Source organism: Bradysia coprophila, chromosome IV, assembly GCF_014529535.1.
Source record: "Bradysia coprophila strain Holo2 chromosome IV, BU_Bcop_v1, whole genome shotgun sequence".
NCBI lineage: Eukaryota > Metazoa > Arthropoda > Insecta > Diptera > Sciaridae > Bradysia > Bradysia coprophila.
In genome coordinates, this window is record NC_050738.1 from 9,338,811 (window position 1) to 9,363,100 (window position 24,290).

At 33.9% G+C, this 24,290-nt stretch overlaps 2 protein-coding genes across 3 annotated transcripts; both read left to right on the plus strand.

The window, feature by feature from the left end:
• The first annotated feature begins 6,614 nt into the window (after positions 1–6,614).
• Positions 6,615–10,402, plus strand: LOC119066974 (replication protein A 70 kDa DNA-binding subunit-like). Of its 2 annotated transcripts, XM_037169707.1 has the most exons (5): positions 6,615–8,826; positions 8,891–9,071; positions 9,126–9,282; positions 9,774–9,975; positions 10,039–10,402. In XM_037169707.1, exons 1-5 carry the CDS (start codon positions 8,805–8,807, stop codon positions 10,335–10,337), a joined length of 861 nt encoding a protein of 286 aa, XP_037025602.1. In that variant the 5' UTR covers positions 6,615–8,804; the 3' UTR covers positions 10,338–10,402. The 2 variants fall into 2 exon arrangements, with proteins under 2 accessions (XP_037025602.1, XP_037025600.1); XM_037169705.1 differs by having other exon boundaries at positions 8,891–9,282.
• Positions 10,403–11,419: 1,017 nt separating this feature from the next.
• LOC119066024 lies at positions 11,420–15,652 on the plus strand. The gene is made up of 4 exons (XM_037168241.1): positions 11,420–11,515; positions 12,831–13,585; positions 14,391–15,064; positions 15,126–15,652. Exons 1-4 carry the CDS (start codon positions 11,420–11,422, stop codon positions 15,650–15,652), a joined length of 2,052 nt encoding a protein of 683 aa, XP_037024136.1.
• The last annotated feature ends 8,638 nt before the right edge of the window (positions 15,653–24,290 follow it).

Genomic DNA, 24,290 nt, shown 5'->3' on the forward strand with positions numbered 1-24,290 from the left:
ACTCAAGTATGGATCTACCGTTACGCGAACATTCTGAAACAAGATATGATTAAAAAATAAAAAAAGAAATTTTTATCGAAATCTCATACAGATAGAAGATAAAATAATACAACTAAGGAACACACAATAAAACTAAAAAGAAGAAAATATTCAAGCGAAGAAAGATAAAACGACAATCCATAACAACTACAAAAGTAAATAATTCACTCCATTAAAAAAAAAGTTGGAAAGAGCATTATGGTTACAATAAATGAAGTGTCAATAATGAAGAGCAAATGAGAACAACCGACAAATTTTATTAATATTCAAAATAGATATTCCGAGAGGGAATCCAATAAGATGAACCATATAAATTAAAAAACGTATTGTTTTAAATTGAGAATGAATTAAAATCACTAACGAGCCACCCTGGAATAATGCACGCTATAATAGTATTAGAAAATGACTTAAGGACTTAGCTATAAACAATTAAAGCGCTGAAAAATTTAGCAAAGGATAAAAAAACTCCCTGATATTTGTGTTCAAAGACAAATTTTTCTGCTTATTCAAAGAAAAAATAAAGAAATTGCACAGTTCCCATTTATTTAGATGATACAAATACATCAAATCTACCATGGCTATTTACCCTTTATAAGAAAACATGTAATGTCCAGTTAACAAGAAGCCTGTATAATAGCTAGAACTAGGATAAGCCAATGGGCAGTCGGAATTTCAAACAATTAAATTTATGACGATCTAGATTCAGAAAATAAATGAAAATGTTAATACAAAATATTTTCCAGAAATTCGTCTACATTCTAAACCATGTATTTGCAATTGATCATGAATTATAATACAGACAATCTTCCAAATTAAAACTACCACCCGAAAATAGTATCCGATTCCATTAGAAACAAGAATTAGTGTTACTGATTTCAAATGTTACCAATTTCCTTAAGAAAAAGATTATATGAGCACCAATCTGTAAAGGTAAACAAGTATAAGCAGTTTCCTATAGTACCATAATTTTGGTGTTACTTTCAACATTAAAAAGTCAGAGTCAGAAAGCATCATAAAGAGAAGTTGTGGTTGCTTTAAACTTTCCATCACCACCATTTCCCAGGGAAAATAGCGTACTATCATCACGTACCACTAACGTCGCGGAAGGAATGTAATGGCTGACCTATCTATGTTGTAGAATTCTTCCTGCTTCTAATCATTCAAATTCCACCAACCGACGAGAACAAAAAGTACAGAATTCATACGACTTTAAATGAATTAATATACTCACCACAAGAAATCAAAGTTCTGAAATTAAATATCTTTAATATTTAACTAATGTTTCAACAAAAAAAAGATTGCCAAACAGTATCGTTTTTATATGTATTTTCAGGGGTGCCTCAGTAGTTAAAATTGTTATTAAATTAGATAACACTGAATCTATGAATGACTCTAAATTTAATACAATAAATCATGAATCAGATTCTAATGAAACTGATGAGATTGGAGAAACATTGATTTCATTAAGTAGTAGCGCTCTAATTGATGTTGATGGTATAGACACATCGACTGGAGATATTCAAGATCATATTTTGAATAATACTTTTCCAGAAAAACAAGTTAACACGACAGACAATACCTACTATATGATTCCTCGCAGTGAAAAGCTCGTTAACCAATATGATAACCATTTATTACTGTTAGGATTGTTTCCAACTTTGTTTCCCTACGGATTAGGAGGGCCAGATAATCCAGATAGAAAAAACAAAACCTCTTATAAAATGCACATACAGTATTTACTCAGCTATCAAGATAAGAGATTTGAGCGGCACCACAGTTTTATTTTTGTTGTTTTTAATATATTACAACGCCGTAATGCATGTTATACTGCAAAACTCATGATGAATCAACCATATTCACAATCTTACGCGCAACAAATATCCAATGTAAAATCAACTGATGTAGAGAAGCACTAAAATAATTTCAGAGAAAAACAAAAATACTACTTTCAAAGTAAATCCAGATGTAAATAGGCTAGTAAAACAAGTAAAGGCTGTAGGTGGAAATGTACAAGGAAGCGTTCAAGCACGCTCAAAATTACGAGTCAATTTACATTCAATTGATATATAACAAGGCCTACCTCATATTTTTTTAACAATAAACCCTGCAGACACCTGCAATCCCATATCACTCTATATTTGTGGTGTAGACATTGACTTTGAAAATGTTTTAATAAATTTCCATCTGGATATGTTAGATCGCAAATAACTGCATCACACCCAGTATCAACAGCAACTTTTTTTAATTACTTAATTGAAAATATAATATCTGCATTGATTATGGGCGGCGTTCTTGACCAATGGATTCGTACTTTGGACCTGTAGAAAGTCAAGAAGGGGAAGCCTTCATGTACACATGCTCCTTTGGCTCTTACATAAGCTAAGACCAAAAGATATGATGGAAAAGATAGCAGACCCAGAATTTCGAAAAAATTTAATAAAATACTTGGAAATATTGTTAAAGAGACGATTGGAGACCATATCGACGAATATGATGATATTATGGTCAACTCTGAATCTGATTATGAAAATCTGTCTAATGATATGTCTGATAATACTTCCAAATCTGAAAAAACCAAATCCCTTATCAAAATTGGAAGTACTTAAAAGGGGATCTACCAGCTGCCTGCATTTTTACACCTCATCCGCGCGATTTAAAACTATGAACAAAAATTTGCCGCAAGACTTAATTAATTTAGTCACTGAAACTAATATTCATCGTCACAATGCAACCTGCTACAAATATGCCAAATTAACAGATAAAAAAACAACTTGTAGAATGCGATTCCCACGAGCAAAAGTAGAAAAATCATCAATAGATCCAGATACTGGAGAATTGAAAATGAAGCGAACAAATGAATGGCTAAATAATTATAACGAGACTATTATTTCGGCATGTCGATGTAACATGGATATAAAATATATTTTCAGCGGTAAAGATGCAAAAGCATTATGCTATTATATTACAGATTATGTTACTAAAAGTAATCTGTCTTTTTATGATATATTCTCATTAATACATAAAGCTGTAAATACATTTGAAGAACAATCGTCTAATAATTCAGATCAAAATATAGACATACTAGAACGTTTCCAGAAAACTAATTTTAAATGTTATAACACGATAGCTAGTAAAAATTGAATTATCTGGGTGTTCAAAGTAGCTAGTTATTTAATGAATTATCAAGATCATTTTACAAATCAAACCTTTCAAAATATCTTTCTTATTGGAATAGAACGTTATATACAAACCGGCCTAGATAGAGTAAATCAAATTGAAACAATGATTTAACTGAAGAAAATAGGGAATCGATAATAGAACTAGATGAAAACGACGTTCCATTGGAAGAAGACATAAATTTAGAAAAAAATGAGGAACAATTCGAATTAGAACTGAACGCTGACAAGACAAATTTCGTTCTAATTAACCAGAGAGTTGACTATGAACTCAGACCAACAGAATTAAATGATATATGTTTATATGAATTTGTTTCAAAATATAAAAAGAAAAAAAAAGATAAATCAGATGAAAAACTTTTAAAAGAGCAAGAACAACAAGAAATGTTTAAGGAAATGAACTTAGATATAGACATAGACGATGTGCCACAAAAAACAAAAGGCAGGCCAGCACAAAAAAGATATCTTTTCGATGAATGTCATCCACAGACATCTACACATATATTAGTACAGCGTGTTAAAACAGTAATACCAGTGCTAGTAGGACCACAAATTCCTCGAAAAAATCGAGAAGTTACTCAAGAAAGATATTGTAGATCTATTCTAACATTATTTTTTCCTTGGAGAACATATACACATCTTTGCTCTCCTAATGAAAGTTGGTTAGAGTCATGGAAAGAGAAAGAAAATATCTTTCCCACAAAAATATCATTGATAATATAGAACTTTTACATGAGTGCAAAGAAGAAAAAAATGAACATTTAATCCAGTTAATAGAGCAGTTGGAAGAAGTAAATGCAGAGCCACCATTCTATACTCGATTAGACGGAGAATCTGAATCTGACGAAGAAATAGACGAGGAATTATCAAATCTTCTTGATATGTGTGAAGAACCAAATGATATTTATAATAAAAAAGATTGTGAATACATCAATTCGACAATAGAAGCTCTGTCAAAAACTAATAGATTTATAATAGATGAAAATAAAAATTTTATTTTTAACTGTGAACCTGATGAAATAATTAAAAACACTGCAAATCAAACTCGCTCAAGAAGTGCAAAATTCAACTTAAAGCCATTAATATGTGCCACACATGATTTACATCAAAAAAATATTAAATGGCAACTATCATTAAAATTGGAAAAAGAAAAACGTAGAAAGGCAATACTTTATGGTACTTCAGATGAAACTAATGATTCTAACAGTTTTCATTTTGATCAATCATTCGGTGATGACAGCAATAAAATTCCTGAAGTCGCTGTTCGTTCTTTTAATGTTACCACACAAGATTTAATTATAAAAAATTACAGTTTAAATGAAGAACAACGTCGAGCTTTTATAATCATAACTGATCATTTAGACGAAAATGTTCTTTCAATAATGATGCAAATAGGCAAGACCAACTTATAATGTGTATTCCTGCTTCAGCTGGTACAGGAAAATCTCACTTGACCAAAGCATTAACTGAATACTTCAAAATGACTGATCGATTGTCAATTCTTAGGAAATTAGCGCCAACTTCTGCGGCAGCTAACGTAATGGGTATCGACGGTTTAACAATGCAGTCATTTTTACACTGTCGACAACTAACAAAAATATCTCAAACTAAAAAATCGAACATAGAAATGGAATGGAAACATATAAAATACGTTTTCCTTGATGAAGTTTCTATGATAGGATTAGACACGTTAGCTAAATTAAGTCGTTTGATGAGTATAGCAAAGGAAGATTGGGCAGATGCAACATTACCTTTTGGTGGTAAAAATATAGTTTTTTTTGGTGATTTATTACAATATAAACCAGTAATGGATCTACCGGTTTACGCAGACATTCTGAAACAAGGATATGAATTAAAAAATAAAAAAGAAATTTTTATCGAAAATCTAACAGAAGAAGATAAAATAATACAACTAGAAGAGGAACACACAATAAAACAAAAAGAAGAAATATTCAAGCGAAGAAAGATAAACGACAAGTCATAAAACTACCAAAAGTGAATAATTCACTAATTAGAAAAAAAGTTGGAAGAGCATTATGGTTACAAATAAATGAAGTTGTCATATTGAAAGAGCAAATGAGAACAACCGACAAAGTTTTATTAGATATTCAAAATAGAATCCGAGAGGGGAATGCCAATAAAGATGACCATAATGAATTAAAAAAACGTATTGTTAGAATTGACAATGAAGTAAAATCACTGAACGAGTCACCCTGGAATAATGCACCTATAATAGTATTTAGAAATGACTTAAGGACTCGTATAAACAATAAAGCAGCTGAAAAATTAGCAAAGGATAATAAAACTCCACTGATAGTTTGTGTTGCAAATGACAAATTTTCTGTTAATTCAAAGAAAAATAAAGAAATTGCACAGTACATTTTATCTTTAGATGATAACAAAACTCAAAATCTACCTGGCTATTTACCTTTAGTAGAAAACATGTATGTCACGTTAACAAGAAGCTTATATACAGAACTAGGAGTAAGCAATGGGGCAGTCGGAATTTTCAAACAATTAATTTATGACGATCTAGATTCAGAAAATAATGAAAATGTTAATACGAAAATATTTCCAGAAAATTCTGTCTACATTCATAAACCAGTATTTGCATTGATAGAATTTAATAATACAGACAATCTTCCAAACTTAGAAAACTTACCACCGAAAATAGTACCGATTCCATTAGAGGAACAAGAATTTAGTGTTGACATTTCAAAAATGTTACCAGTTCCTTTAAGAAAAAGATGTATGAGAGCACCAATTGTAAAGGTAAAAAGAAAGCAGTTTCCTATAGTACCATATTTTGGTGTTACTTCACATAAAAGTCAGGGTCAAACCATAAAGAAAGTTGTGGTTGATTTAAACTTTCCCCCACCACCATTTCCCAGGGAAATAGCTACATCATACGTACCACTAACTCGCGTAAAAGTAATGGATGACCTAGCTATTTGTAGAGATTTTCCTCTTTCAAACATTCAAATTCCACCAACACGAGAACAAAAAGCAGAGATTCAACGACTTAATAAGTTAAATGATCACACAAAATCAAAGTTTGAAATTAAATATCTTTAATATTTTAACTAATGTCAACAAAAAAAAGATTGCCAAACAGTATCGTTTTATATGTAAATTTTCAGGGGGTGCCTCAGTAGTTAAAATTGTTATGTAAATTTATTTTAGGATATCCACTGCATTGCTTGCGTTCTAGTTTACTTTACAAGATAGCAACGCACTACAAGCATATGCGATACCATAAACAAAGTTCTGAAACAGGACTGTGCACTGTTAGAAATAAAATTTGTATGGGATTTTAAAATTCCGCGATGCTGATCATCGCACCAAACTCTCACCTTATAAAATATTAAATCTATACAAAAAACTCCTCCATTTGTCACCTGTCAATCCTTGTACTTTTGCTTGAAGTGCGTTGTAGCGAGACAATTGTCCATTAAAAATATCTGTTCTAGTGCTTATCAATGCTATTTACGTAAACGATCTAATGTACAATTTTTCAAAGGTTCAATTCAGATTAAAAATTCGAAAAATCAAAATCTATTTCACAAGATCAACTAACGATTTTCCATAGGAAAAAATGCTACTTGGAAACTAAAGATCAAATGTAATTGATTTTCGTATAATTCTATTATATTCTAGTAAGACCCCCTAAAAACAATTAGTTGCCTTTGAATTTTCTTTTCGTCATTTTAAAAATACTTAAGCGTTCAGTCAGCAGAAAAACTGAGAATTGATTGAAAATCTACATTTAATTCAAAGCATTATGTCGTAAGTACAGCAATATTACATAAAAGTGTGTAGTCTTGTACATTAGTTGAATTTGTTTTAATTTAATTGAAGTGAAGAGGATCTTGCTAAGAAATCCATGGACGAACCTACAAATTGGTACGAACAAGGATACGAAGAACGAAAGACAATAATTGCGGAAACTGGTGAACGACGAAATATCGCCCTCAAAGAATATTTACTGTTGTCGAAGAAATACGATCAATTGAAACGAAATTTTTACAATTTGACGGATACCGCAGTTGAAGAAAATGCCATATCTGAAGAAGGTATTTTAATTTCCTAATTGTGTGCAGAAACTTTTTCGAATTTCCGTTCTTTAGAATGTGCCATCATATTCCTTTCGCTTTTCAAATATGACAAACATGTTGAGAGTGACAATTTCGTGTCTTTTTTTCATAAGTTTTTCCTTAAGATTAACGACGATCTGTAATTGTGTCTTAATCATCATTTCGTTACGGCAATGCACCTAACTATTATAGCTCTTCTGCAAAAAAATTTCAAATTTTCTCCACTCCTCTGAACATCGTTGAACAAAAATTTCTTCTCAATCAGATGGACGATTTTACAAATCAGAAGTGAAGCACGTCGATAAAGACGTGCAGGCGAAAAGCAATGAAATTCGGAATTCGATTCACGGAGACCGAACTAATGGACATGGACATAAAAGACAACCATTTTATAAAAAGCGATGAATACAAACATTTAAAAACGAATTAATAAATATTGGCTAATTGCAAAGACACAAATTTGGCTTTTTTGTTAAACAGTATAAATATCATCAAAATTGTCGACTTTTACCCAAGTGTCCACAGTAATGTCAAGTAGCCTCAATGTGGACAGTATACAAATTGGAATTCTTTGGAAAACTACTGTGAAAATTGTTGCGCTTATTGTCCTTTTAATAATGTTTATTGACCAGGACTTTATTCATAATAACGATAAACCCACTCTCATAAATATTGAAAAATTGATCAACATTGCAATTGCCATGCAGCACAAACTCAAATCAAACCTTACCATAATTCTTTCGTTACTTATTCCTCATTTTTCAGAATATGTTGAATGCTGCAATCGGAAACAAATTTGTCCCAAGTAAAAATAAGGTCTCACAAATGTCTAATCTGTCGAAATCAGATATCTCAAGTCTCATTGAGTCTAGAAGAACAATAGATTATGAGACTTAAGATATCTGATTTCGACAGATTTAGCTTTTGAGATATCTCACTTCAAAATTTTTTTCACTCGAGACTGGTACTTAAAAAACTCACTATACAAGTAGTGTTGTATACATCTGAACCGAAGGCGAAGTATAAAACTAACCTTTTGTTTCATTATTGATTTACTTCCGTAGCATACAATGTAATCTACTAGTACAGTGAGACGTAATCCCTACGAAATCCACAAGTCACATAAGGAAAATGCTTGCTCACAATAATTTCAAAAAGAAAAAATGATAAATGTTTGACTGACCCGAGAGTTTTCTATTCTTTCAGTGACATCCCTGATGTTTGACTGACCCGAGAGTTTTCTATTCTTTCAGTGACATCCCTAGTGAAAAACGAAAGTTTCAAAGGTTCGAAATAAGTAGTCTCATATCTATTGTGACGTGAGACTACGTTTTTCACCTATCACATAAAAAACTTTACTCGTCTAAATTTTCTTAGTGAGCATAGAATTGAAATTCATTCATTCTTCTCTTAGCAAGCCTTTCAAGAAAGTCATTCAATTTTCTTCCTTTCAAAGAAAAATATTTAATTTTTGCTTCTCGTAAAAAATCTAAAGATGCCGCCGAAACGCAAGCCAGGTACTTTTTGAATATTGCGAATAATAAATAAACGATTGAAGACCGACTTGTGTTCTTTATCAAGATAATAACAATCAAAACGAAAATAAGAAAGTAAAATTTGATCCGTGGAACAACCAACCAATTACACCACCGGAAACGCCAACATCAAGTTGCAGCAAATACGATTACAATGTCTGGAATAAGTCTGAAGAGACAAGTGAAAAATCACCAATTCAATTGTCTGAGTTATCGGTAGGCGTGAGGTACGTAACTACTACTTCTTTCGATCAAAAATCTTTAAGGAAATATTTTAATAGCAACAACCGTCCAGTAACATTCCGAGTGTCATTTAAATCAGAAAAACGCCCCACTAAAAATGGAGACATGTTCGTCTTCCATGCGATGGATGGAGATCAAGAAGTTCAGGTCACTGTATTTCCTCAGCAAACGGAAACGTTCTTCGATGTTGTTGAGGTGAGATTTTCTACCTTAACTTTTAACAAACGAATGGTATTCATCAAAAATTACCGCAAAGTTGACCATTTCATTCAACAAAACAGTCTTTTACTTGCCACCCGAAGGTTGCAAGAACACTTAGATGAGATGCCATCTTCGGGTGGCAAGTAAAAGACTGTTTTGTTGTTTGTTGAACGCTATATGAAAGGTACCACTGTATTCACAATATTGAACTTACAAGTCATTTCGATCGGTCATTTTTGATGTTGGTTCACACTAACCGCTATAACTAGCTTCATTGGCTGAAATTATTATCTTAGTACAGCTGTAGTCATTCGTAGACACAATTTCCGATATTACAACACATTTTCTTCTACCAAAATCACTATTTACAGAATACTTCGAATTTCGTCACTTGTTCATTCGTCACATAATTCGCTATATAAGAGTACAACTAGCCAGATTATGTACTGTTTCTAAAATGCAATTTTCTTTCTATATATCTACAGTTCAACAAAGCATATAGACTCACCAACTTCAATGTCAAAAATGAATCCAAAGATTTCCCATTATTTGTTGGATGTGGTCTATACATTTGCTTGCTGAGTGCATCAAAAATTGAGAAAATTGATGACTCGTCCGTATCGCAATTACGATTTAATTTCTCAAAGATAGAAGAGATCAAATTGTTTGAGAAAAGCTCCAGATGTGGTAAGTTATTATAAAAATAATTTGAAAATAGTGTGGAATTAACCTGTCCCTAATTTCATTTAGATTTTATTGGAATCATTGCGCGTAATTGGGGATCTCAATCTGTCGGTCAAAACAAGATCAAGCGCGACTTGACCATCACTGACTACTCAAAGCAATGCATTCTCTTGACTTTGTGGGGCACTGCATACAACGATTTTGAATCTGAAGGGACACCTGTGCTCATCCACAATGGTATTCTCAATGAATATAATGGATCGAAAACCATTACTATCGCACAAAATACCTTGTTCATACCAAGTCCAGATATCAAAATTGCACAAGACATGATGACTTGGTACGAACAAGAGATAAAAAAATGATTTTCACATTGAATTTGTCATTACATTGTTAATACAATAAATAATGAATGATTTTTGAACACGATTTGCTTTAAGAACGGAATAGCCACTTCCCACACTTTGCTTTTGATTTATTTGTCAACTACATGTTTCTAAACTGAAGTCAGTAGCCCAAAATCGGGTTAAGTGTTTCTACTCGTAAATACCAATGTATAAAAGAATATCTTAATTACAGATTTTAATAATTAACATTTCTTCAAGTCAGTCAAGGGACCCGACCCACCCAAGAGGTGGGGCCTAGTAATAAATTCCTGAAAAAAAATCTACTGAGTTCTGTAAAATTATGAGAATTTAATGTGGACAGTCATATACTGAATTTTACAAATATGTGGAAGGGTTCAATGATAACTTATATGGGCAACAAGACGCCAAATACTGATTTAGGGTATTATTTTTAGTTATTATGGGATAGACAATTATAAGTTTATTTAAGGTTGTTTAAGGTTTTTGGATTCAGATTTTCCTACAATAGAAAAAATCCAATATTTATAAAAAAATAGTTAATGTTTCACACATTTTGAGAATTAATGTGGATGATCACTGTAACATACTATTTTTATTTACAGCGAAGAGCTTTCCCCACAGAACTTGGGTCAGAGTCTAGTTTAAGAATTACATTTTTACTACTTTTCGTAAATTTTTATGTTTTTTGAAAGCTTTCGTGATTTTCATGAACTTTCCACTTTTGGACATTTGTGTACAAACATTTATTTTAATTTTCAACAGTTGAAAAGTATTTCCAATGAGCACGTAAAAAAAAGGTTCAACATTCTATAAATGATGTGTCATAGTTTTTGGTTATCATTTCATCCTGTAAAAAGCTACACAAACTAAATTGGTAGCGAAGATTCCACATCTATGTTAGCTATTTTACCTATATATGATACTGCTTCACTTAAAAAAATCAGTTTTTTGTTTCTCAAACTGAAATTAAAATTGTTCACTCCAATGCAAAAAGCTATAGATTTTTATTAATAAGTTAATATTGAATCTAGAATAGGAAAGAAATACATTTTTTTCATCGCTTTGCCGATTCGACATACATGTGCGAGAATCTGTTTTTACCACAACAAGAATTGCCAGATTTCTATCAATATATTGATATCGAATCTAGAATGGCAGAAGTTAAATTCTTGCATGTGCGAGGTCATCTCAATGACAACTTGTGTAACAAACACCAGTTGCGCCAAAATTTTCCAGGCTTTCGTTTCGTATCCAAATTTATTTTTACTTTTCTTTTAATGGCTCAATTGAGAATTAGATATTCCATTTTGAGTCAATGTCTTATCGAAGGAAATAGTTTGAAGGACGTTATTAAAGACAGTTTCGATTTTAGTGAAAGTCAGTTTAATCCTTAGAGTAATTATACCTAGAGAGGAAATTCGCACTACGAAAAGCGGTCCCGACATCAATGTGTATAAGATACATTTACGTAATGATTTACGTAGAGCTTCTACCAACACACTCACATTTGAGATTTCTGTCAAAATATTTATTGACGTTGTTTATCTAAACAGTCTTATGCGTTGAATGTTATTTATTTTTAAATTTCACCGGTGAAACTAACAAAAAATAAATAAAATTGTGATGGTCTACTCCTGTTCTATCAAAGGGTGTATGTCCCGAAGTACTGCGAAGCAGAAAACATAGTTTTTTTTAGTAATTGATGTGCACATAACCTCATTCTTGCATGTTGTCTCCTCAGCTTTTTTTTGACATAGTTTTCCGTCTGATCAAACCGATTGAAAAAAAATGGAAAGAAATAATTCTTCAATTAAACAATCAGCAGTGTTATGTTACAAACACACCAGAGTATATGAAAATCACTTAATGGAAAGTGACATCAATAGAATTAATCACAGATCCACGTGTTGGATGTGGTTGCGTTTTGTCTCAATGTTTGTCTTTACTCTAGCAAATAGGTCGGATCTTCAGAATAAATAATTTAATTCAACTATATCCGTCAATTGTTTATAAAAACAACTTTATTCGAGGGACAGTGAACTATCTATGCAAAAATGACTTTTGTTAAAAAATAATGAAAAATTCCGACAGAATCTGTTTACTTGTCTTGTATACCAAATTTCCAAGCGAATTTGAGATATTGGGGGATCGTAATTTAAGTTAAACGCCATTGTTCTTAATCACAGAAAATGACAGTCCAGCTATCACTTATTTTTGTATAGATTTTTCGCAAGAAAAAAGTAAAAAAAAAAATGATTGGTAACTTAATTCAAATTTTATGCGCCGAAATTTGCCCTCTTAATTAAGAGGGCAAACACATACTACCAAACATTTCGTATTTGATGTTGGGACCACATATTTTACGTAATTTTGTTCGAAGTTTCCTCTCTAGTTATAATTACTCTAAGGTTTAATCTCATCGCGAAACAAAAGGTTGATCGTTTTGTAACTTCGCATGACTTGAAATACAAAAAACAATGTCATTTCAAGCACGACCTTTTTGTGTCGAAGAACAAAAACTGGCTCGAACGGGAATTGATTTTTGATTGTGCTGTGTCAAATGTGGATCAAAGTCAATCGGCAACGGCTGTCGATGTCGTCGATAGTACCTGTGCTGACAATGAAACGAATGTCGACAGTACTGGCAATGTTTGTGAAGAAGAACCGGTTACAGCTCCGGAAGCTAACCAAATTCTGAATGCTCATATCAAGAAACGTAGAATCGTTGCAGCCGAATACAGATCCCGTAAACGTCGACGCGTAGTCAAAAGCGTGAAAAAATCGAACGTTTCTAATCTGAAACCGTTCGATCAATGTTCAAGACGAACAAAAAGACGAAGATGCGTAAAAATGAGCGGTGAAATGGGCGAAAATCAATTGAGTGCCATGTATCTAAGCTATTTGCAAAGTATTGATATGTCGAATGAAGCTAAAATCGTCAAAAAACTGAGATCAGCGAGCCCGAACCGAAAAGCTAAAATTCTCGCCATGTTAGATGATGGTGTTGAAATTCTACCGTACACTGCTAATGAAGCTTTGGCACTCATGATGGACACACAATTGTCAACTCATCAGTACAGTATAATCCAACAGCAAGCAAAAGCCAGAAACGCAAATATATATCCGCCATACTACAAAGTTCTAGAGGCGAAAAAACTGTGCTACCCAACGAAGGATTCTATAACCGTAACGGACACTGGTGTAAATATTGATCTACAAGGCCTTTTGGACCACACGTCTGCAAGGTACGTGTATAAATGAAAGTTTTTGTTAGTTAGCACTCGTTTATATACCAGACGAAAACAAAACAAGTATACATATTGCAGCCATACGAACTGCATTCGCTTTTGATTTTCACTTATTTTCGTTTCGTAGTTAATGTTTATATTATCAGTAGAAATTTCCACTTAGATTTTCTTTCAAATTTCCACTTAAATTTTCTCCGAAATTTCCACTCAATTTCTATATTTAAGCGGAATTTCAAAGTTAACACGTATTTAGAATAATTGCTTCATTTAGGCTTTTATTATTAAGTATGGTTTCCACTCAACAAAACGTACTCCGTTAGAGAGCCGTAAGAGAGCGAGCTGTCAAGTAAACAAAACAAAAGTTGAAAAAACTTGCCTCTTACACGGAGTACTTCTTTGGTAAGTGGAAATCAAGTCTTATAATTGATTGTTTTGACAGTAAATTAACTTTCACATTTTTATTAACATTTGGCATTGAACATTAATACTTTGTTGTATCTCCTAAATGCAAACCAACAGTTTTCCAGGATTTTCGTATTAAAAGCTTGAAGCTTTTCCATTCACGTTTGACTTCAATTATAAGTGAAACCTTCGGAACACAATATTTAAGTGGAAATTTATTGTAATTTATTTAATTTTTACAAAATCAAATAATTTCGGTCACTCTATTTTCGTTTTGCATTCTGTTCTAATTTACGTGAGAAACTTAAGTTTCGTTTACAAATTATCTGTGGTCATTTCTCGAGTTAAGTTTCTTGTGTATTATTTTGAGTTTTGCTCACAAAGTTCTGTTTCTCGACAGATTGATGCAATCGATTCAAGAGCCACACAATGCGGATTGTCTGGATTTAGAAGTCCGTTACAAATGGGGCTATGATGGAGCTTCTGGACAAAGTACATACAAGCAACTTTTCCGTCGTGCTGACTCCAGTGACAAATCCGTTTTGATGACATCACTTGTCCCATTACAAGTGAAATCAGGTCCGACTGTGATATGGCTCAATCCGGCACCTTCATCAACACGATACTGTCGACCAATTTCTTTCGAATTCGAGAAAGAAACAAAAGAAAGAAACATTGAACTGTGGAATTTCATAAAAAATCAGATCGATTTGCTCGAGCCGAGTGCACTATTAGTAAATGGAAAAAATTACAGTGCCACACACAAACTCGAATTAACGATGGTTGATGGGAAGGTAGTGGATCATTTAACCGAAACAAGCTCCAGCAACTGTAATATTTGTGGGTCGAAACCTACTCAAATGAATGGATTGGAGGGATTGAAAAAGCTCGGCATCAACGAAAATCATTTTCAATTCGGACTCTCCACACTACATTGTTGGATACGATTCATGGAATGTGTTCTCCATATCGCATACCGATTGGAAATTGCGCGTACAGATGCCAGAGGACCCGATAAAGGTACTGTTAAAGATCGAAAAACGAAGATTCAAGATGATTTCAAAGAGCAAACAGGTCATTAAGCCACTTTTTAGCAATTTGAGCTTAATTACAACAGTGAATCGATTGTTTTCAGGACTTCTACTAGATTTTGTTAAAACGGGTGCAGGTACTACGAACGATGGCAACACGGCAAGGCGATTTTTCAAAAATCCGAAACTGTCTGCTGAGATCACTGGTGTGGACGAAACACTGATCGATCGATTTCGAGTCATTTTGACTTGTCTGAGCAGTGGGAAACACATCAATATTAAGAAATTCAGTGAATATACGAATGCCACTGCGAAGCTTTTCGTGAAGCTTTTCGATTGGTACAAAATGCCACCTTCCGTCCACAAAGTACTTATTCATGGAGCCGATATAATCAACTCTCTTGTATTACCAATCGGAGTTTACTCGGAGGAAGCTTCAGAATCTCGGAATAAAGATTTCAAAAACATACGAGAGCATCACACTCGAAAAATGAGTAGAGTCCTCACCAACGAGGATCTAATTCACGGGTTGTTGGTTTCATCTGATCCATTGATTTCCAGCCTTCGAACACCATTTCTGAAACCCAACCAAGAGTTTGGGTCCGATGTTTTAGACTTGCTTGAGTTGTGATTTATATTTTACGTTCCATTTTTTTAAATTTTTTTCATTTTTTTTTTTCATTTTTTTAAACTCTTTTAAACTCTTTTAAACTTCAAAATTATTTTAAATCTTTTTTCAAAATCGATTTTTCTTTTAAATTACTAATTTTCAACGAAAACCTTTTATTTTAAATATTTTATGAATTGTACCGAAAGATGTTGAAATGCAATTTTTTTATAAATGAATTTTGTAGTAATTAAAAACATTATTAGTCTGACCATGAAAATATTTTAATAAAAAATGTTAAGACTAACTGGCAAAAAAGAGGTAAAATTTAATTAAATCTACTGACTTTGACCACTCCATCCGACCCATCTTAGAGAGTGAACATGTAATAATTCCTTCCGCAGTCATACCTGACCTATTCTAAATCTTCTGTCTCCATATACATAATAATAATCGGTCTACCTCAGTGTACCACTCGTCACCTCGGTGCACCACGCGTCACTCGGTGCAGAACGCGTCACTCGGTGCAGAACGCGTCACTCGGTGCACCATGCGTCACTCGGTGCACAGCGTCTACTCGGTGAAGAATTCTCAGTGCATTGTAAATCGAGGTGATTATGAATCTTCTGTGGTTAAGAGTTCCCGGTTATTAAGAATTTTAGGCGATTTAAACTTGACGGTGATTAAGAATTTAAGGGAATTGGGAATTGAGAATTCTCGATAATTCGGAATTCCACTTGATTAAAAACTTTTGCTGATTGAGAGGAAATTTGCAAAATTTTTAACAAATCGAAATATAAGCTATCTCAAATTTCAAAAGTTGATGCCTGAAAGTCGTGGTTAACTACCGATAAATTCTAAATGTAAAACTAAACAAGAAATTGAATTTAAAAAAATGTTGACACTAACTGGCAGCAAAGAGGTAAAATTCAATTAAATTTACTGACTTTGACCACCCCTTTCACCCATCTTAAAGGGTTAACATCTAATAACTGCTTCCTTAATCATACCTGACCAATTCTAAATGTAAAACTAAACAAGAAATTAAATGAAAAAATGTTGACACTAGCTGGCAGCAAAAAGGTAAAATTTAATAATTTCTATTGACTTTGACCACCCCCTCCGTCCATCTTTTAGTGGATGATTACAAAAAACAGTTTTACTGCATACTTTGATCAATTTTAGATGAAATAAGAGAAAATAGAGCAATGAAAAATATTTTCAATCAGATTTGTTATTAATGCCCCAACCGTCTACATTTTTCACAGTGTGAGTCGTCCGTTTTACTTTACAGCCGTTTTTCAGCCGTTTACATGACAGTTGGAATTAAAACAAAGTCATCTAAACAATGGAAACGTCACGAAAACGAAGAGCCAAAGTGTTAATGCTAGCAATATTGCTATGGCTAATATCATACCGTACTTATCTTGTCTCAAGTAATTCTTCGACGTCTTCAGCAAGTAAACGTTCATGCTTCCATGCTTCTAAAGTTTTATGTTTACTAGTGCGATGGTATTTTCCTACCGGAAGGGGAGGCAGCACGTTCTTGTTGTTAGTTTGTTTGTCCTCTCTATAGGAGCCCAGACGGAAAGTCTTAGAGACTTGAAACTTGGCATACCGACTAATAAGGAAAACTTAGGAAAAACGCGCGAAAAAAATTATTAAATTTCATGTGTTATTTGACGCACGAAATTTTTTTTCCTGCCATTTATTGACTTTATTCTGGCAGCCTAATTCAGCCAAGTTCTTAGGAGGAATAATAAATCGTCTGCATTACCTAGGTCTTAAATGAAGTGCAGAAGCCTTCTTCCCTCTCTTAGCAGACACAACATATCACTTGTTTTCAAACACAAAATCGCCTGAGATATGGACTTACCCATAGCACTGAACCAAGCAATAGAACAGATGGTTCAGATGCTATGGCTTACCCCGAGGAGCAAACCACTCGATTTGCAATTCTTTTCAAATTCTTTTTTTCAGCTCCAATGTAACTCTTTTTCAGCGTGCAACTCCGATGCAATTTTTCTTCAGCGTGCAATTTTTCGCATGGAACTTTGTTCTTTTGCCTGCTTTTTGGAGTGTGTTCACTTAGGTCATGATACGAAACGAAAAAAAGTATTGATAAGCATTTATTCGAAAATTGTATACAACGTTTAAAAGTACTATACTAAATTGATTATCAAATTATTAATTGCAAAAAAGGCCATGCATAGAGATAATAATGGTGTTTCACGAAATATGTTCTCGTAAACACACCAGATAATGCTAGAAATTGATTTGTTGACTTCATGACCATGACGGTCTTCTACGATAATGTTATGAGTTCGTCTACCATCGGAATAGCCAGGAATCCATTGCATGGAATCAATCGTCAAATGCAATGTCTTTTCTCTGGCATGGTGGCCGAAATTCTTTTCGTATTTCAATAGTTGTTTGTAAAAGCGATCAATAGGAAAGCAGCGATCAAATTCGATCAATTCAATTTTTGGACAATTTATTATGAATTTGATGAACTCAGTTAAATCATTGTTTGTGACGATGATATTTATGACATGGGATAGGTCTAATTTCGTTAATTTTTTTAAACTCTGCTCATGATATCGTAATCGTTGTACAACTTTCGGAAACCCGTTCCGAGATAAAAATACATCTTTTATGAAGGAAATGAGGGACGTAGTGTTGAGAGGTAACAAAATAATTAATTGCAACGATGTGATTTGGGGACAGCGAAAAATATCTTGAATGAAATTTTCACATAGCGTACACGTTATAATCAGTTCTTTTATAGATTGGATCCGTTGTACCATTGGTGTTAGGCTTGTGTTAACATGCATAGGAAACTTCAATGATGTATACTTTAACGCGGGTAATTTATTTAGAGCCAATAACTTTGCCATCAAATTTACTTCCACCACTGATTTTTCGTGATGAAGTGTGACTTTTTCCAAGTTTGGACACAATAGTAAAGCATCCAGATACACTTCAAATAAAGGTGCAGCTATTTCAATTGATTTCAATCGATTATTGTGACGGAGTAATGTGTTTATTGGTACAAATGTACTGTCGAAAAGAGCATCGAAACAGAAAACTTTTAATTTGGGGAATTCAATGGAAAATAGCTCTTCCAGCTCATCCGAATAAAACCTGATAGTTTCTTCATAATCTGCAATGTAGAGATTGGTAAGATTTTCACATTCTCTCATTGATTCAATAAACTTCGGCCAACAGATTTTAGGTACTTCTATCAAGGACAGATGTAATAATTTATGAGCAATGTTGTTGAACCATTTGCTACTCAGAATAATTGAATTTAAGGACAATAATTTTAAATTGGTGATTTTCGGACACGTTTCCATGATTGATAACAATTTTCTTTGATTAAGATCAGTGGATTTTCGACCCTCTGCTGTCGTGTCCACCGTCAAATCGCTAGCTGCTGCTTTAAAAAAAGTCAGATATCTGAAATCATTCGAATCCCTTATCGTCACGGGTACGCGTAATTTCGACATAATTTCAAACAGTTGTGTGCAGGTATGTCCAAACGAATAGGCATCTTCCATTGACAGAAAACGTCCAATATGTCGCAAACAATGCTCATTCAAGTCCAGCAAAGCAATGGAATTTGAAGCTGGCGTCTTGTCTGTCTGCAAGTGTTTAATGGAAAGAAAAAATTAAAAGCTTAAAGTCAATCAAGAATATAAGGTCACAGTATAAGTACACAAATCTATGCCAAATGTATATACATGCAGAACTAGAGGTACCATTAGTACATTGAATGACAAGGGGCGAAAGTAAAAAAATTCAACCGTGTGCGAGAGTTGATGCCCGCGCCGAAGGCAAGGGCCTCAATCGCACAGGTTGATTTTTTTTACTTTTGCCCCGAGTCGTTCATACTATTTTTTTTGATACCAACATCGAAAGTTGATACGTATCGCAAACAGCAGAACAAAATGTTGAAATATGAAGGCATTTAGTCAGAAAATGCGGGGGTCCAGGGGGCGGCAGCCTCCTGGTATATGAAAAATTTAATTACTTAGCCATCACAACAACAACACACACAAAAATTAACAAATTACTAACAAATCATTCAGCAACAAAAAGTATCAACTTCGTATGTAAATTTCAATAAGAGCACTGGCGCACGCTTTATTTCAATTTTGATCGCAGTACACTTATTGACAAGAGTCGACTTAGTCATTTGTGTACCTGTTTTGGACGATTGATTTTAGGCAATTTCGCGGATTGTAGGCCGAACGAAGTGAGGCTTACAAGCGAAAGTGCCTTAAATCAACCGTCCCAAACAGGTGCACATGTGAGTTTTCATGCAGAGGGCCGGAAACCCGAGAAAATTCGAAAAATTGCCCTCATTTTCGCCCCGAAGCATGAAAATTACATTATGTAGTCGACTTTCGCATTATGTATATTGACTTTCACTTTATGTATTCTTTCTTTCTCCCCGCTAAAACACATAACTTGCATTTTTTTACTTTCGCCCCGGATTTCGAGGGCGAAAGTATCAACTTTCGATGTTGGTATCAAAAAAATAACTTTTCATGCTTCGGGGCCGAAAATGAGGGCAATTTTTCGAATTTTCTCGGGTTTCCGGCCCTCTGCATGAAAACTTACATGTGCACCTGTTTGGGACGTAAAAAAATGCATCCCACGGGGAGAAAGTACTTAACGAAGAGCGAACGCAACTGAACGAACAGCGAAAGTGACTGACGTCACAGAAAATGAGAGAAATGAGTCGAGTTGTCAACAAAATCCGCTCATATTATGCAGAATACTTTGATCAAAATTGTAAAACACTGTGCGCCAGTGTTCTTATTGAAATTAGCATACAAAGTTGATACTTTTTGTTACTGAATGATTTGTTAGTTATATCTTAATTTTTGTGTGTGTTATTGTTGTGATGGCTAAATTATTAAATTTTTCATATACCAGGGGGCTGCCGCCCCCTGGACCCCCGCATTTTCTGGCTAAATGCCTTTTTTTTCAACATTTTGTTGCGATGTTTGCGATACGTATCAATTTTCAATGTTGGTATCAAAAAAAATAGTATGAACGACTCGGGGCAAAAGTAATGTACTATTACATGCTTGCTAAGCAGGGCGAAAGTAAGAAATGTCAAATTCAAGGGGCGAAAGCGATAGCTTTCGCCCCGTGGGTTTACATTTCTTTTTCGCCCCGCTTAGCAAGCATGTAAACACGTTTTCAATGCCTCGTTGTTTTCAGCATTAAGCACCGACTGTCAAGCAAACGGGTTTCCAATGACAGCTGTCAAACAGAGTACTTTTTGTTTTATATGAAACACTGTTACACTGTTCTGTTTCAATACTCTATTTACGGTACCAGTCATGCTTGAAGTGCGTGTCTTCGAGTCAAAAAAAAATCAAAAAACCATTTGTTTGTAGATTTTATTGTTTCCGGAACATCGACAGTGCCGCCTTTTCCATATGAAAAAACTGTTACCAGAAAAAAGGCACAAAAGGTAAAATCCGGCACTGCACGCCAGTCAAGGATTACAAGGTCAACAAATATTTTCTTTAACAACAAACCTTTGTTTGATTCCATAGTTTTATAATCCAAGAAAAATTCAGTTGCATTTTGTTGTCCTCACGAATGTTTCCTTTGACAAAATTAATAAGACTTCTCTCACCAAACACACACCATTCACTTTAATTGATCATTTTTAATGATTACGTTCCTACGATTTATGTGATTCGATACTTGGTTGGTCGCTCTCTCAATAACTTCTTATGATAACGAGTTAAGACAGTAAACTGAACAAAATGATGAAGAAGGTTAAATGTTGCACGTGTTCCTCGACATTGCCACACACACATTCAAAGAAATGTGAAAACATGCAGATGTTTTTAAGGGCAGTATCATAAATGCATACCTCATACCTCAGGTACGTTAAAAATGCACATACCGTTTTGCAGATGTATGTATTTATGGTCTATCTATAGCCATTGATGTAGTCGACAGAATATTAAAGCATAATTATGGTAAATACAGGTTTGTTCCGAATAACTGTAAACACGAATTTTCACTTGCCGAACGAACACTATTCCATTCATAAAGATCGGGTTTCATATAAACGTTGATGACGTTATGTCTCAGGTATGTCTCTATGTTAACATGAGTTGCTTGAATGAATGAAAATGGTTAGAGAATTTTACCGACGTTTTTTTTCCAAGGTATCTGGGCTGAGATAATGCAATAGAATCAGAAGTGCGGTAAAACGAAAGTTCTATGCAAACGCCATCTCTTTACTTTATTAAAATCAAAGAAATACATAGAAACCTGGGCTATCTGTTTTGTGATAGGCACAACATTTTGTGAAACACAAATGAATGGCATTACCTCACCTCCGCCCATATATACCTTGGCTGGCTTTTTCAGCTTTACCCAGTTCTGTCGTCTGCAACTACCTCTTTTTCTTATACGCATTTGAGCCAAGCATGTAGTCAATATAGTCCAGGTTCTTATGTAAAAAAAGGCTCAGTGCGCCTTAAGGTCTTAAAAATTGAAATTTGCTTTTCTTTCGACCTTCAAAGTCGAATATCTCCGAAAATACAATATCTACTTAACAAATTTCTTCTGTTCTGTAAAGTATGGCTCATTTCTAGTTATACTAGTTTTAGTGTTTCTTGTATCGACATTTCGTCACTACTTCCTCTCTCCTTGATTTAAATTTAAGGATTTTGACTTGTCTGAGCAGTGGGAAACACATCAATATTAAGAAATTCAGTGAATATACGAATGCCACTGCGAAGCTTTTCGTGAAGCTTTTCGATTGGTACAAAATGCCACCTTCCGTCCACAAAGTACTTATTCATGGAGCCGATATAATCAACTCTCTTGTATTACCAATCGGAGTTTACTCGGAGGAAGCTTCAGAATCTCGGAATAAAGATTTCAAAAACATACGAGAGCATCACACTCGAAAAATGAGTAGAGTCCTCACCAACGAGGATCTAATTCACGGGTTGTTGGTTTCATCTGATCCATTGATTTCCAGCCTTCGAACACCATTTCTGAAACCCAACCAAGAGTTTGGGTCCGATGTTTTAGACTTGCTTGAGTTGTGATTTATATTTTACGTTCCATTTTTTTAAATTTTTTTCATTTTTTTTTTCATTTTTTTAAACTCTTTTAAACTCTTTTAAACTTCAAAATTATTTTAAATCTTTTTTCAAAATCGATTTTTCTTTTAAATTACTAATTTTCAACGAAAACCTTTTATTTTAAATATTTTATGAATTGTACCGAAAGATGTTGAAATGCAATTTTTTTATAAATGAATTTTGTAGTAATTAAAAACATTATTAGTCTGACCATGAAAATATTTTAATAAAAAATGTTAAGACTAACTGGCAAAAAAGAGGTAAAATTTAATTAAATCTACTGACTTTGACCACTCCATCCGACCCATCTTAGAGAGTGAACATGTAATAATTCCTTCCGCAGTCATACCTGACCTATTCTAAATCTTCTGTCTCCATATACATAATAATAATCGGTCTACCTCAGTGTACCACTCGTCACCTCGGTGCACCACGCGTCACTCGGTGCAGAACGCGTCACTCGGTGCAGAACGCGTCACTCGGTGCACCATGCGTCACTCGGTGCACAGCGTCTACTCGGTGAAGAATTCTCAGTGCATTGTAAATCGAGGTGATTATGAATCTTCTGTGGTTAAGAGTTCCCGGTTATTAAGAATTTTAGGCGATTTAAACTTGACGGTGATTAAGAATTTAAGGGAATTGGGAATTGAGAATTCTCGATAATTCGGAATTCCACTTGATTAAAAACTTTTGCTGATTGAGAGGAAATTTGCAAAATTTTTAACAAATCGAAATATAAGCTATCTCAAATTTCAAAAGTTGATGCCTGAAAGTCGTGGTTAACTACCGATAAATTCTAAATGTAAAACTAAACAAGAAATTGAATTTAAAAAAATGTTGACACTAACTGGCAGCAAAGAGGTAAAATTCAATTAAATTTACTGACTTTGACCACCCCTTTCACCCATCTTAAAGGGTTAACATCTAATAACTGCTTCCTTAATCATACCTGACCAATTCTAAATGTAAAACTAAACAAGAAATTAAATGAAAAAATGTTGACACTAGCTGGCAGCAAAAAGGTAAAATTTAATAATTTCTATTGACTTTGACCACCCCCTCCGTCCATCTTTTAGTGGATGATTACAAAAAACAGTTTTACTGCATACTTTGATCAATTTTAGATGAAATAAGAGAAAATAGAGCAATGAAAAATATTTTCAATCAGATTTGTTATTAATGCCCCAACCGTCTACATTTTTCACAGTGTGAGTCGTCCGTTTTACTTTACAGCCGTTTTTCAGCCGTTTACATGACAGTTGGAATTAAAACAAAGTCATCTAAACAATGGAAACGTCACGAAAACGAAGAGCCAAAGTGTTAATGCTAGCAATATTGCTATGGCTAATATCATACCGTACTTATCTTGTCTCAAATAATTCTTCGACGTCTTCAGCAAGTAAACGTTCATGCTTCCATGCTTCTAAAGTTTTATGTTTACTAGTGCGATGGTATTTTCCTACCGGAAGGGGAGGCAGCACGTTCTTGTTGTTAGTTTGTTTGTCCTCTCTATAGGAGCCCAGACGGAA